This window comes from Nelumbo nucifera, chromosome 2 (genome assembly GCF_055504915.1).
Source record: "Nelumbo nucifera cultivar China Antique chromosome 2, China Antique-T2T, whole genome shotgun sequence".
Taxonomy (NCBI): domain Eukaryota; kingdom Viridiplantae; phylum Streptophyta; class Magnoliopsida; order Proteales; family Nelumbonaceae; genus Nelumbo; species Nelumbo nucifera.
The window spans coordinates 15,923,691-15,937,369 of NC_142650.1; the positions used below are offsets into that span (position 1 = coordinate 15,923,691).

The 13,679-nt window shown below is 39.3% G+C and overlaps 3 protein-coding genes across 4 annotated transcripts; 1 reads left to right on the forward strand and 2 right to left on the reverse strand.

The window, feature by feature from the left end:
* Positions 1-1,629: 1,629 nt before the first annotated feature.
* On the forward strand, positions 1,630-5,327 carry LOC104597064 (uncharacterized). 2 transcript variants are annotated; one of them, XM_010258453.3, is made up of 6 exons: positions 1,630-1,975; positions 2,554-2,650; positions 3,346-3,521; positions 4,360-4,432; positions 4,520-4,582; positions 4,880-5,327. In XM_010258453.3, exons 1-5 carry the CDS (start codon positions 1,850-1,852, stop codon positions 4,534-4,536), a joined length of 489 nt encoding a protein of 162 aa, XP_010256755.1. In that variant the 5' UTR covers positions 1,630-1,849; the 3' UTR covers positions 4,537-4,582; positions 4,880-5,327. The 2 variants fall into 2 exon arrangements, with proteins under 2 accessions (XP_010256755.1, XP_088755184.1); XM_088899058.1 differs by lacking the exon at positions 1,630-1,975 and adding an exon at positions 2,250-2,392.
* A 1,920-nt stretch (positions 5,328-7,247) lies between these two features.
* On the reverse strand, positions 7,248-7,956 carry LOC104597063 (uncharacterized). The gene is made up of 2 exons (XM_010258452.2): positions 7,561-7,956; positions 7,248-7,445 (listed from the first exon to the last, which is right to left on the reverse strand). The coding sequence occupies exons 1-2, from the start codon at positions 7,898-7,900 to the stop codon at positions 7,429-7,431; spliced, it is 357 nt and encodes a 118-aa protein (XP_010256754.1). The 5' UTR covers positions 7,901-7,956; the 3' UTR covers positions 7,248-7,428.
* A 135-nt stretch (positions 7,957-8,091) lies between these two features.
* LOC104597060 (UDP-Glycosyltransferase superfamily protein) lies at positions 8,092-12,230 on the reverse strand. The gene is made up of 2 exons (XM_010258450.3): positions 11,619-12,230; positions 8,092-9,358 (listed from the first exon to the last, which is right to left on the reverse strand). Exons 1-2 carry the CDS (start codon positions 12,092-12,094, stop codon positions 8,092-8,094), a joined length of 1,743 nt encoding a protein of 580 aa, XP_010256752.2. The 5' UTR covers positions 12,095-12,230.
* Positions 12,231-13,679: the final 1,449 nt, after the last annotated feature.

Here is a 13,679-nt window from a genome sequence, read left to right on the forward strand (position 1 = left end):
GAATTGGGAAGTTGGAATGGTGCGTATTACTCATAAAACTAAATCGAAATCTAAAGCAAATATAGCATCTATAATCTCTTTCTCTCTCTCTCTTTATAGGGTTAGGGTTACACTAGTAATATATATTATTTTGACTAAAGCACCCTTTAATCATTAAGGTTCTGAAAGAATATCTATATCTATATGCATACATCCAAGTTGTTCCTTCCTTTCATCAACTACATACATGCATGTTTATCCAAATCCGAATAATAATTTAAATAAAACAAAGATGATAAAAGGGAGAAGAAAAGTTGCTCTACATTTGTACTTGTTAACTAGCTGTTTGTTAGTTTGCTTTTAACTTCTTAAGTTGTTACCACTAAACATGGTTGGAGTGGCTATTGTTGTGTTGTGGAGCCCAGCTTAATATATTAATGCAAGCTACAATTCCTGGGGAAGAAGGTTGTGATACGTGGCTGAGAGTTAGGCACCACTGCAGCATGCGGCGACCCTCAGTAGCGATACATGTCAATTCTCTTCTTCCCGGCCCCCTTCCATTTTTCTTCTTTTCTGTCTTGTCTTTACTATCTAACTCTATATTTGCTTCACTATACAATATAATAATTATCAACAAAATTACAACTCAATTTGTGGCTGTGGCCCTAGACCAGGAAAAATAAACGATTTTACTTGATTCACAGAATTTTATTACACGCTTGACCCGATTCACTTACCCATTTCCCCTCTTGGATTGTCACTAGTAATTGTGAGCCTTGTCCGGTTCAATTTGGTTAGACCCACAGAATTAATCTCCATTCCCGAATCTTAAATCCGATTTTGAATTGGGTTGAATACACGCCTTCCAACTTCCAATTTGTAACTGTGGAAGTCAGTAGCAATGAGATTCTTCTGCTTTTTCAAATTGTCGGATTGAGAGAGAGAGAGAGGGAGAGGGTGTTGGGTATAGGTATAGAGAGAGAGAGAGAGAGAGAGAGCGCACAACATCTATTCTATTCTAATCGGAAAAAGAAGGTATCTTTCTTTTCTTCCTCCAAATATATTGCTTACTTTATTTAACTCCAATATGTATAGTATCCGGAATCTAAATTCTCTCGTCTTTAGATAGAAAGGGATGAAGATTAAAGAAGACCCATTTCGTTTGACCCGACAATTAAGATAAAATAGATAAGGTCGTTTCCCCACTTGTTCCTTCTCTCTCACTTCGCATTCACCATCACCAGCTACAGTTGACTGTAGAACAGAAGGACGGATGACTGATCAAATCAGATCAGGGAAGAGGGGGGTGCTATTATCCATTGGCATAAACGTGGCTGTAAAGTGTTGGAAGTTGAGCGGGAGGTCCACTTGGCGGGAATGGTGGACCCACGTCTCGCTCATCCGTTCGGTTGGGGTTCCGTTGAAGGGGGGAGAGAGAGAGAGATGTTGATTAATGATTATAATGAGGAAGAGAAGATTTGAGAGAGAAAGAGAGAAGAGAGGGAATCCGATAGATATAGAAATCGTCGGCGAGTGAAAATCCTCAAAACCAAAGAAAATAATAAGGTTCTTTAAATGACGGCACATGGGCGGCACGCCGGGGCCGTCTTTTTTGGGTTATAAATTCTTGAGAGACGGTCTCGGCTTCTCGTCACTCTCCACTTGTCTGCATCCTCACTCACGTGCTTTCTTTCTCTGCTCTGCTTCTCTGCTTCTCTGCTTTCTTTTTGTTTCTCCACAAATCTTATCTTGTTTCCTTGATTTGGCTTTTCTGGGACCGGCGGTTAGTTGGAGATATCAATTAAGTTTTCTGGGGTTAGTTTTGTTTGTTGGTTGAGAAAGAAAGTAACACAGAGAACAATAAAGAGACATGGATGGTAGGAAGCAAGTAACTTCTTCTTCTTCTTCGTTTCCTTCAGACCTTTTCGGTGCCAAGAACTCCTCTTCCTCTTCATCGTCGGGAATCTTTGGGTCTGTTTTTTCAGCGTCATCCACGGTATTGTGTTGTTCTTATCGTTTTTCTTCCATTACTTTTTTGTTTGAGCTTATCCGATTTGTCTGCGATCATTCGACCCATTGTGGACGATTTTAGAAAAGCAAGAGTTTGATTTGCATTTACTCATTCTGTTCCCTTATAGTTTGCATGTCGTAGCCTTTTTGTTCTCTGGGTGTCTTGAACCTCGTGATCTCCAGATGAAATCTCTGGAGGGTGGGAAGGAAAGGGATATGGTTACTTTCTATTGAATGATTTTGATCTGTTAGCAAAGAAAAGGGGTAAGGAGAGTGTATTTGGGTTGATTAAGCAGCCCATTTAGAACGGACGGATTCTTGCCGCGCTTGTTTATTGTGCTGTCCTATGTTACTTTGTAATGTAATTGATGATCCTTCCAATGTGTTGCTCTTCTTTGTCATTGTGGGTATTTCAGTTTTATTTCCACATGTTGTTCTCACGAGTGCTGCTTTTCTTTGGTATAGAGTATAGACTATATTAAGAATTTCCCCCCTTTTTTCTTTTTTTTTTTATTTTTCTATTTTGCGGGCTAAATTTCTCTATTTATGCTTTTCTGATTTCAGGTGGTGGGCAAGGAGTCTTCAAACTCTGAATTGATTGGTTCGTCGAGGAAACAGGAATCTGCAAGTCAGTTCTGGAACACCAAACAGGGAGTCCCAGGTATGAAACCTACGCTTCAATTGTTCTTGCATGCTCCTCTATATATGAAACTTTTCCGAAGAGATTCTTTTGGATTGGTTTCCCTAGTCCCTACCATTAAAGATGCTTGTTTGTTCGGGATTGTGTAACTTTGTTTTCATGCATTTTTGAAACGGGCTACTTGGTTCAAATCTGGTACAAGTTCCATGAAATTCATCCATACTCTGTTTTTAAGAGGTTTACGTGGTTTCGGGACCTTTTTAAATGCTTTTGCAATGTTCAAAATTTATTTCATTTTTTGAGTCCTCTCTTTTGAAGTTTCATGTACTTTTCCCCCATTGTAAGTGAGAGTTGGTTACCTTAAAACATCGCCTAAGTTATCCAATCAAGCGCTCATTCGGTTCCTGTAGATTTAGACATAAATTATCTCTTTGGTTCATTTATGCCGCAACTTTCTAGCTTCATTCTTTGACTCTAAAAAACTTGGAACTTCAACAAGTAGATCTTTTTCATTTGAACTGCAACTATGTGTTTCTTAGTGAGCCCTTTTGTTTAAAACATTGTTGCTCTTCGCTACTTAAACTAACCCCAGATGATGATATGTTTTTCCTTTTCCCATTTCCTTTCTGAGTATGCATACTTTTATATCCTCTGACCTTCAGAAATCATTAACCTCTGGGCAACATTTCCTGAACGTACATGTACTCTCTTGTCAGGAAAATATGCCGACAACAGGGAAGGCCACGGCCATGGCATTCTGAACAAGGACAGGAATTCTATTTACCAGGGTGAGACAGTAGAACCATGTTGTCTCAGCTCGTCTCTTTATTATGGTGGCCAGGAAGTTTATACCCAATCTTCAAGCAGCCGGGTCTCCGAATCAAAACCTATTGTGAGTATATCTTTAAATCCCTCCAATTATTTTTGCAAAACTTTAGCCATGATTGATAGAGTCACTTTGAGCAAGTGACCCACCAGTCATCACTTTGGACCATCATTGATGGGGCAGTAACCCGAGATAAGCGTTATCCAAACTATGCATCTCATCAATATCAAGTAAACGATAGAATTTTATCTTTTTTTGCATTTGGAGAAGTTCACAAATCAGGCTCCTAGAGATCCCTCTAGTTGGTCAAACTTGAAATGTGCCCCACTGAGAAGAGAGTAGTCAAATATGGATAGCCTGAGATGTATAGGAACATTGTCTTTTCCCCGTCCAGTACTTCTGTTTTAACCCGAGATAAGCGTTATCCAAACTATGCATCTCATCAATATCGAGTAAACGATAGAATTTTATCTTTTTTTGCATTTGGAGAAGTTCACAAATCAGGCTCCTAGAGATCCCTCTAGTTGGTCAAACTTGAAATGTGCCCCACTGAGGAGAGAGTAGTCAAATATGGATAGCCTGAGATGTATAGGAACATTGTCTTTTCCCCGTCCAGTACTTCTGTTTGCATCTTCTTTAATAAAAAGTTACCTTTGATTCAAAAAAAAAAAGTCTGTAAGCTACAGATGCTGAAATCTTTTACTAATGGAAATATTAAGGTATAATAAGCTTAGTAGTAGTGAGTCTCCTGTCTCTTGAGTAGAGTTACCCTTTCTCCACTACATTAGCTAGGATTTGTACAAGTAATGTCATCCAGTTATCACAGTTAGTGTTATAAATTTGCCTTTTATTGGCTCAAGTCAGGATCTAATATACTAGTGTCTACAATTTTGTGTTATATCAGTTCAAGAAAGATGGGGAGGATGATCCAAATGGAAACAATTTAAACAGTGCTTCAAGAGGGAATTGGTGGCAAGGTATGATTGTCATAGATGAAAACAAAAGATGCTATGTGAGCCGTGCTAAGTTGCTAACTTCGTATCTCTGACTTGACTTTTTCTCAGGATCACTCTATTACTAAAGCCTCGTCTTCCAGAGAATGTTTTTTTCTGCATCTACATACTAAGGTCTGCTCAACTCTTAAGTAGTTTTGTTTAATTTAGTTTCTACAACAAAGGAGTATGTATTATCGCCCTTTTCTAACATCTTTCTTAATTTCATTTGTTTCTACAACAAATGAAAATTTTCTCCCTCTTGTCATGATGAGGCATATTTTTAAATCTTGAGGGGCTTTACAGAAAAAATTACGAGTAAATGAGCCTTGGTTTGTCATCTTTGATGTGGGGTGACGACAAAAACCTGTTTCTTAGAGTGGTGTCCAACTGATAATTTTTACTCATGTATTTCTGTTGCGTTCTTTGCAGGAACTAAAAAATGGTTTGGCAGTGGTTTGAGATCTGCCCTTTGTATATGGAAGAAATATGGTATACATATATAGTTAGTCTGGTGTGGACAGAATTTCCAATGGGTTTGTTTTTTGCTTTTCCCAGTCGGATAGTATAGCAGAAAACCTTTGTCTAGTTTGATTTTGTTTTTATACTAGTAGCTTACTTGGGAGAGATGGTTAGGTCAGGGATGCTATGTAACGTCTATCTCCCAGTGTTTTCTGACTACACATCTGGAAGTGGAAGTTGGCTAGCCTAATCTTCCTTCTGTATATGATAGCTGGTCTATGTTACTTGGCTTTTCAATTCCAACAAGATGTGTAGCTATGAAAAGTATATATGTTGTGGGCCTGTTTTCCTTTACAGCTTGTGTGAAAAAAAAATTAAAAAGATATTCTGATAGATACATATCTAACTCTTGTTTCCATTGCTGTGTGTATTATTGTATTATTTGATCATATGTGGAAATGGGGCATGGGGCATTTCAAGAGAGAAAATAATTGATTCTGGAAGGAAATTTGATCTGGAAAGCAGGAGGGGATATGCTGTTGCCTGTCAGATGGGAAAGTATCCTGACGCCCAGCCTCCTCTTCTCCCCCCCACATGCATTGACTTGAGTCCGACCGGATGACAGTTTTACTGTTTACTGTCCCAGTATTGCTGGGATATGCTTTCCAAATCATTTCCCTTTCAGCTCCATGTTTGGTTTTTGTTTTCTCAGCCGGTTCACTTTTACATCAACGCAAACAACATTTAGTGGAGTGGAGACAAATAATCGCAAAAGAAGAAATATAAATGACAACTGTAATAGGAAATTTGTACTCTGCTGTTTGGATAAGCTTTGGTCTGTGTAAAACAAAATTGGAGCCAAAAAAAAATGCTTTCATTGTTTGGTAAGAGTTGTTTTTGAAAACATTAGGTGAACTTCGAAGCCAAAACACTTTTTAAGTCCTAAAGCACAAAGCCTGAAATTGGGGCTTTTATGCTTTTGATCTAGAAAAGCACACATCTTGAAGCTTTTATTATCCAAACGTTGAAATTTAAGCGTAGAGAAACAGAAATATGGATCTTCAGCACAAATTTTCTAATATCAATCTGACGTCGCACGTCAGTTGGTTGAAAACATTATCTATTATCCTCTCACCGACAAGGAGGAGCCTCTCGAAAGCTGCTTCAATCTCGGTTGCACAAAATGGGGGTTTATTGAGTTCAGAGTGTCCTCGTTGTACTTAGCTTTTTGGTTAAGGACTTGTGTTGTATTAAAATGCGAAGTGCATCAAAATGACAGTTTCCCCAGTAATAGGCTGAGTCCAGTAATTTGATTTGATCCCCCAAAGTGCAAGTTGTGGTGGAACGAGTGTTTTCAATCCTTCGGGCTTCGACTCAATTTTCTAGACCCAACAACAGTAGTGGATATCAGAAGTTGTAAAATAGCTGACTTGAGTAAAATAAAAACCAAGTATATCCTGTATCTAACTTGTCTCTACGCTCTAGTTACTAGTTACTACGGATGATCATTACCACCACATCAGGCTTACAGCCAGCCTACCTAATACCATGTGTGAGAAGAAAAAGAAAAATGGTTTCAGCGACTATTGAGAGAGCTGCCGTTATCAACCTATCAACCAAATTCTAGTGACAATGGCAAGAGCCAAGAAGAAAAGAAAAGTGGTAGTGGACAATCCACATACGTCACTAAAAGCCAACCAAGGTCATTAAAATAGGTAGGTGCTCAATCTTTGCAGTTGCACTACTTCGCATGGCCCATTCTCGTTTTAAGTCTGTGTAGTGTCTAGTTCCAAGCGTTCATTTTGTTTAGACTCTAGATGTGGATATGCCATGATCCATCATCATCCAACTCCAGCCTCCAACACTAGAAATGAAACCATTTCCCTTGGCTTGGTCATTTCATTTTCTTTCGACAAAATGGAAAATGGGAAAACATGGCTAAAAATAAATTTCATTAACTTTTCCGCGTTTCCCTTGTTTTTGGGAGCCAAAGAGATCAAAGGATTTCATTTTCATGAACGATTTTTAAACAGCTTCCGAAAACCAGTTCCAACCGTGTTTTGTAAGATTAAATTGTCACCGTGAATTTCATTTAATTAGAGGATCTTTCCAACGCAAGCAGTGCCTCCAATATTAACCTCACACACCTGTATGCGTGCTTTGACCACATTATATTGGCTAATGGGAAGGCCATTGCAATATAATTCATGTAAGAGAACCGATGGTAATATTTTATACGTGCATGAAATTTTTCTGATCCGATCTAGTTTTCACTATGGTAGTACTACTTGTGGTGGGCATCTAAATCTAAGCAACGCACAGGAGGATTCTAATCAACTGAACTCAACAAACACCAGCAAGCATAGACTTCATTCAGATGTTTACATAAAAGATATACAAACCACTTCTATTTATTGTTGTAGCAACATAGCTTCCACGACACCAGTAACTACTAAAAACAAGTACCTCGGCATCCATACCCAGACCATTTATTATTCTTCACATCTTATTTTAACTCTTCAAGGCAGTGTATAAGCTGCAAAACCAGTAACAGGAGGAAGGATATATAGGAAATAAGTAACAAATAAATTGAACCGAATAGGAATACCAAGAGCCAGAAAAAAGGAAATCACAGAAGAGACACCCCTTACCTCCACACTTGTAACCAACAGGACGATCAGCAAGGTTGCAGCGCTTGGGAATGGTTACAGCAACTTCTGGTTTGACTCCAGAATTCTTGGCCGTCTGAGAAAGCATTACAGCACAGAGGCAACTTGGCCTCTGGCCCATTTGCTTCACCTGAAGGCAGCACTTGTCAGATACTTGAGCATGCTCATCTTGTGCTGCTGATGCACAGGGAGCCAGTTTGAAGGCCTCCGTTTCAGGAGAAGATCTCCCACACTCGCCAGCCCCATCAACTTTTTCAAGCCCTGAAATGACTACAAGTACAAGAAATGCCACAAGGAAAATGCACTTCGTATGTGCCTCCATCTCTTTAGTCTGAAACTGTGATGAACAAATCTTCCCCCATCCCCCCGGGTTTTATACTGCAACCAGCTCTCAAAAAGTGCTTCCACCTAAAATCCCACTTATTCTAGTGGAGGTGGCACCATGGCAAACACCATTTGTTTAATGACAACACCAACTCCTGAAAAAATGGATTAAAGATAAACTGGCCAGCCCTAGTCTGATGGAAGTGGATACCTGCAATAATCTTCCCTTCTAGCTCCTATTTCTCTATCGCTACTTATGCAAAGGAAAAGCCTTTCATAGGCAGCAGCCATTTTAGAAGCAGTGAACAGTGTCAAACCTCTCTCTCTAGCCACCTGCCCCTTCTTCTCCAGTGTTCCACTTCTATCTCCCCATACCCTATAAAGGGCATTCCTCAGTGAAACCACAGTTGGCGAAAATGTGTAACCCACCTCAGAGCCAACAATCACAGACCCTGTTATGCTAGCAAACCTTGTAGCCATCACTGGCTTGCCAGAAAGCATTGCTTCTAGCAATGTGTGATCCAACCCCTGAGCTCGAAGAGTTGGGTTAACAAAGATATCAAGTGCATTGTAAAACCTTGCCAGTTGTGCCTGCTCCAATGGTCCCAAGACTAGAACATTGGGCCAAAGGTCTTTATATCTACTACCCCAAGGCCCATCCCCTGCAACCAAAATAAAAACTCTTCTCTGAAAGGTCCTTTCTTCCATAAAAATTTGCTTCAGAGCTTCAAACATTATTGGATGCCCTTTATCCTTCACTAATCTCCCAGCCATCCCCAAAACCAAAACTCCAGATTCAGGAATGCCAATCTTCCGCCTGAACTCTTTTCCACTTCCGAAGTCCGGCTTAAAGATTTCCTCATTTACACCATTAAGGATGATGTGAACACGTTCATCAGGGATCATGTAAATTCTCTTCAGAATATCCCCAGCGTGATCACTGGTAGCAACATGGTGGGCATACCTAGGAAAAAACTTCACCTCTTCAACAACCTTGATAGATCTTTCAGTGAGTGCATATGCCCGGGGTTCTTCAGGAGAGCGCACAAGTTCCTGAATGATGTCAGAATGTATGGTCTCATATGCAATCCCATGCCAAGAAACAGCAAGATTTGTGAGATGTTGTGCTCGAGTGTGCAATAGGCCAACACTTTCAGTGTGAACCACATCAAATGGTCTTCCGGTTGAATTTTGGCTTTGAAATTGCTTCCACACTACAGCTTGATCAAGGTAACCTGCAGCTGTAGGTTTAGATAGGTGAAAATTCATGTTGACATGTGGGTATCTAGGGAAGGAGGAATTTGCAGAGTTGGTAGTAAATATATGAAGTTCATGGCCTCTCTTGGCAAGGTCAAGGTGGAGAGTTAAGGCATGGCGTTCAAGTCCTCCAGCAAGATTCCTATGTGGCCATTTCTTGACAAACAGGGCAATTTTGAGGAGTTTCTGAGGTGGTTTTGAGGAGAAAGAGAGGTGGTTCCATGCTGAAGAGAAATAAAAAAGATGAATGGGAAGGCTTTGCTTTGGCAGCATGATGTGGTTTGGGGAATTACAGGGCCTTGAGCAGTGAGACCAGAAGACAAATGAAATGTAATATAGTGAGGAGAGGAGAAGCAAAATGAGGCAGAAACAACGGATATTGAAAGCTATTAACTGATCCCTTGCCATATGTTGACATAGAACAGGTAATCAAAAGAGAGATTAAAAACTTTTGCTAATGAAGAAGGGAAAGCACTTCGGGTCTCAACTGGGAAAGCTCAGGAAGGAGTTCGTGAACAAATTTGGTGAACAATGTTGGGTGTTTTTATTTCAGTTTAAACATAGGAATGCAAGAATTTTTTAGTGTTTTAACTCTCTCTTGGTTCCAAGAGAGCTATGCACATGGGTGTACCAATTTGGAGGAGGCAAATCCCTGAATATCAGGTTGTTTTCATCTAGATCATTTACTTATTGGCTTCATGAACTTTGCTTCTTTAACAGAAAAAATAAATAAATAAAAGAACTTTGCTTCAACGGCACTTTAGCAACCTCCCCATCTCCAGGTCTGTTTACATCACGAGATTTGATATCCTCCTTAAATTGTACAACTCCTTGAAAGTCAATACCATCAAGCCCCTCACTTTCCCAAAATAAATAGACAAATACCAAAATACCAAAGAAAAAAAATCATTCAAAAAATATCGGAGAGTAAATAACTAAACAAAATCAACCACTTCACACAAATTAACATTAATGTTAAATAATAGGAAAACCCACCAACGCATTCATCTAAGCTGCAAATCATATTAAATTGTTAATGGGACATATCACATATAAAGGGTTAAAATATTGTGATTAGGTTGATAGAGAGGGAAGGGGGGGGGACCCTCAAATTTCACATACTAATGATGTCAACTCAGTTCTAGCCCTTAAAGAATGTTGAATGGTCTTCTTGATCAGAGTTTTATGGCTGTTGATGGCTGTAACGGCATAGGAAGAGAAAAAAGAGAAAAAAAATACCTGGAATCACTCACGGGGTGCCTAGAATCACTCTAGGGCATGGGAATCACTCACCACAGTCCATATAGCTAGAATAAGCTGAAGAAAACTCAATAAACTTCATTGCCTTTGTGTAAAACGTCCATTCATATTTATAGACCCTAATCTCATAATAATCCAAAGAGTCAAACTGTTAGACTCAATAATCCTAGTGGGACGTAAACTAAGTTGTTATATCCTATTTCAATTCAAAGAAGACTCAATAACTCTAATCCTAGTTATGCAATGGCTCTGAAATTTTAAACATAAACAACCTATAACTAGACAAATTAAACCCTAATAATGGACCCCACAGAAAATTGCAAAATGAAAAAAATACCCCTAATGTTAAAAATACAGAAATATATAAAATTTCATAAATTTTCAATTTTGACTCTTCAGCTCCTGCATCAACCAATCACTAACTTGGAAGTTCTGCCTTCAAAACTGAAAGAAGGAAAATTAGAAAGGAAGAAACCATCAGACATGTTCTTATATGCCAAGGAAAAAGATAAGAAAAAAGAATGCTCTAAGATCAATAAGATAGAAGCGGCAACAATATGCTTCTCCCTGACCCTGAGAACAGATTAACGGATTCCTCTCTTCAATTCCTTCTATAAAAAGAAATAGTCTAAGTGGAACACACAATAGACTAAAACAAACAAAATAAATATCGCATAATCAATACCATCTCCGCCTGAAGCTGATCAAATTTGCCACAAAAGATCCTTGTGTTATCAAGCAAAACCTATTTCCAATTTTCACCAAACTAAAAAGGCAGAATAGGGGCGAAAGCAAATATAAAAATGAATTCCTTTCCTTCAGAAATGCCGGAACTTTAGCAATAAATTTATTGGGATTCAAGCTTATAAAGATGTATGAACATCAAAGGTGAACTCATTGCAAACCCATCCATACATCCACCACAGAACTTTTTAATACAAGTATATATGTTCAGTTTTCTTTCAAATTCTTTTCATATTGAACACAAATTCTCCCTTTCTGCTCAAAAAAAGAAAAAAAAAAACTCCCTTTCTCATAAACGTGATGTGCATAGAGTATACAGGGAAGTGTGCTTGGATCCTCAAATCCATCAATAACGCAAAGACGAGAGCCAAAAAAGAAATATGGAAATTTAGCGAGTAAAAGCGTATAAGACGAGGCAAACATAAATGAGAAGCGCAGTGGGGACAAAGATGAGAAGAGGGACTATGGCTCCGTAGCTGTAGAAGCTCCCGCAAGCCAAAGTCCCGAGCTTGATCTGAACCACGTTCACCAACGCCATCAACAAAAACCCACATCCGCACACCGACCCGACCGCAGAAACCATGATTCCGACTCGCAGCGCCGTCTTGTTAACACGCGCAAACATACTTTCGTGGCCATCGTGAGCATCGGAGCTCTTTGCAATCCTGATGGCCTGTTTGAGACCCAGAGCAATGAGGCTGGAGAAGAGAAACGAGCTGAAGGAGTAAACGTGGAAGGCGATGAGGTCCTCGGCGACGCTTCTGCCGGGAATGCAATTGGGGTCATCGGTGAGGCTGTTGTTTTGGTCGGTGGGATTCCAGGCGAGGCCAACGAAGACTCCTAAGGTGAAGAGGGAGTTAACGTTAACGATGCCATCAAGGGCAGTTATGTGAATATTCGTGCCAAATTTCCGAGAATGCTGACCGTTCATTTTCCGCCGGCGGGTAATAGATCCGACCGGAGTAAACAAAAATATAGGTTGAGTTTTTAACTTTCTTTCAAAGCAAAGAAAGTTGGAGAAAGAAAGGTGGAACTGTGGAAACCGCGGAAGGCGGAACACGGAACAGATTTAACGGTGGGGAACAGGTAGGCACACATGGACACATGGTGACTCCAATTAATGATGGCCGGATAAAGATAAAAGATGAAATGGGTAGCGTAGTATTTTGCTTTGGTGTTCCTTGTATGGAGAACAGCCAGAGCTGATTTGATGCCTGTTGCCGGGCCCGAGAATTCACAATTTCGAATTGGGATCACTCCTACTCCTCACAAAGCGCTCCTTCCGATTTCACAACAGCGCCCCACACTGACCCACAGCACATCTCGACCATCTATTGAAAACACCTTCCGATGATGTTTTCATACTTGTCATCGCGAGATGTTCCCGATCAATGTTTTCAATCCGTTGATGACCCCGCCGGTCGAATCGCTCGAATCGTCACTCCGTAAATATTCCAGATTCGGTTCAATCAAGACCTGTTAAATGGTTAAAAACCGTTGATTTGGTCAATAACCATTTGATCCGATCGGTTGAACCATTGATTCATTTAACCTCATGACCGAGTCACAGATTGTACATTCAATGCATATAAAAACTTTTGGAAGCCATGGGGTGCCCCCACAAGGGGTGCTCATGTGAACTCATTCCTTACATTGACCTTAGGGACGACTCTGAATATCACCTCTCGACAAAACACATTCCAAACCAATGTTTTCAACCCGACCAATCAAACCGTCACTTGGCCAAAGATTCTAAGTCCGATTCAGTCAAGACCCGTTCGATGGTCAAAAATCATTGGTTTGGTCAACAACCATTTGATCTGGTTGGTTCAACCATTTACCTGTTCGACCCGATTATTGGGTTGCGGTTATAACTTTGCATTCTGATGTCTGATTGAGGTGATTTTTTTTTTTATTTTAGGTAACTTTTTGAAATCTATGCATCTCAATGAGCCGTAGGTGCTTTGCCCTGCTATTTTTGCAAAAAATAAAAAAAAATTTTGCCTCAATTTATAATTTTTAATATTTTTTTTATAAATAAAAAAAAAACTGAGTTAAAAAATATAAATTAAATATAAAAATACATATAACATATCTAATACATATTCATACATTTTTTATTGATAAAATATATATTTATACACATATATAAGGGTGTCAATGGACTAGTTTTGGACCGGACCCGTCCAATCCAAAATCAATTTGGATGGATTGGATGGACCAACAAGATATATTGGATTGGACTTAATCTGATTCAAAATATTTATTAGATTGGACTGGACCTGGTCTGTCCATAATAAATTTATATTAGATTCAGTTGGATTAAGCCAATATATGGTCCACTGATCTAAGATAAAAATATAGGTGTCAATGGACCGGGTTTGTGTTGAAACCTATCTAAAATAAAACAAATTTGAACAAATTAAATGGTCCGGATATTGAATTGGACTGGTCCAAAATATTCATTAGATTGGATTGGACTTGGTCCATTTGTAATGGACTCGCATTGGATTGGA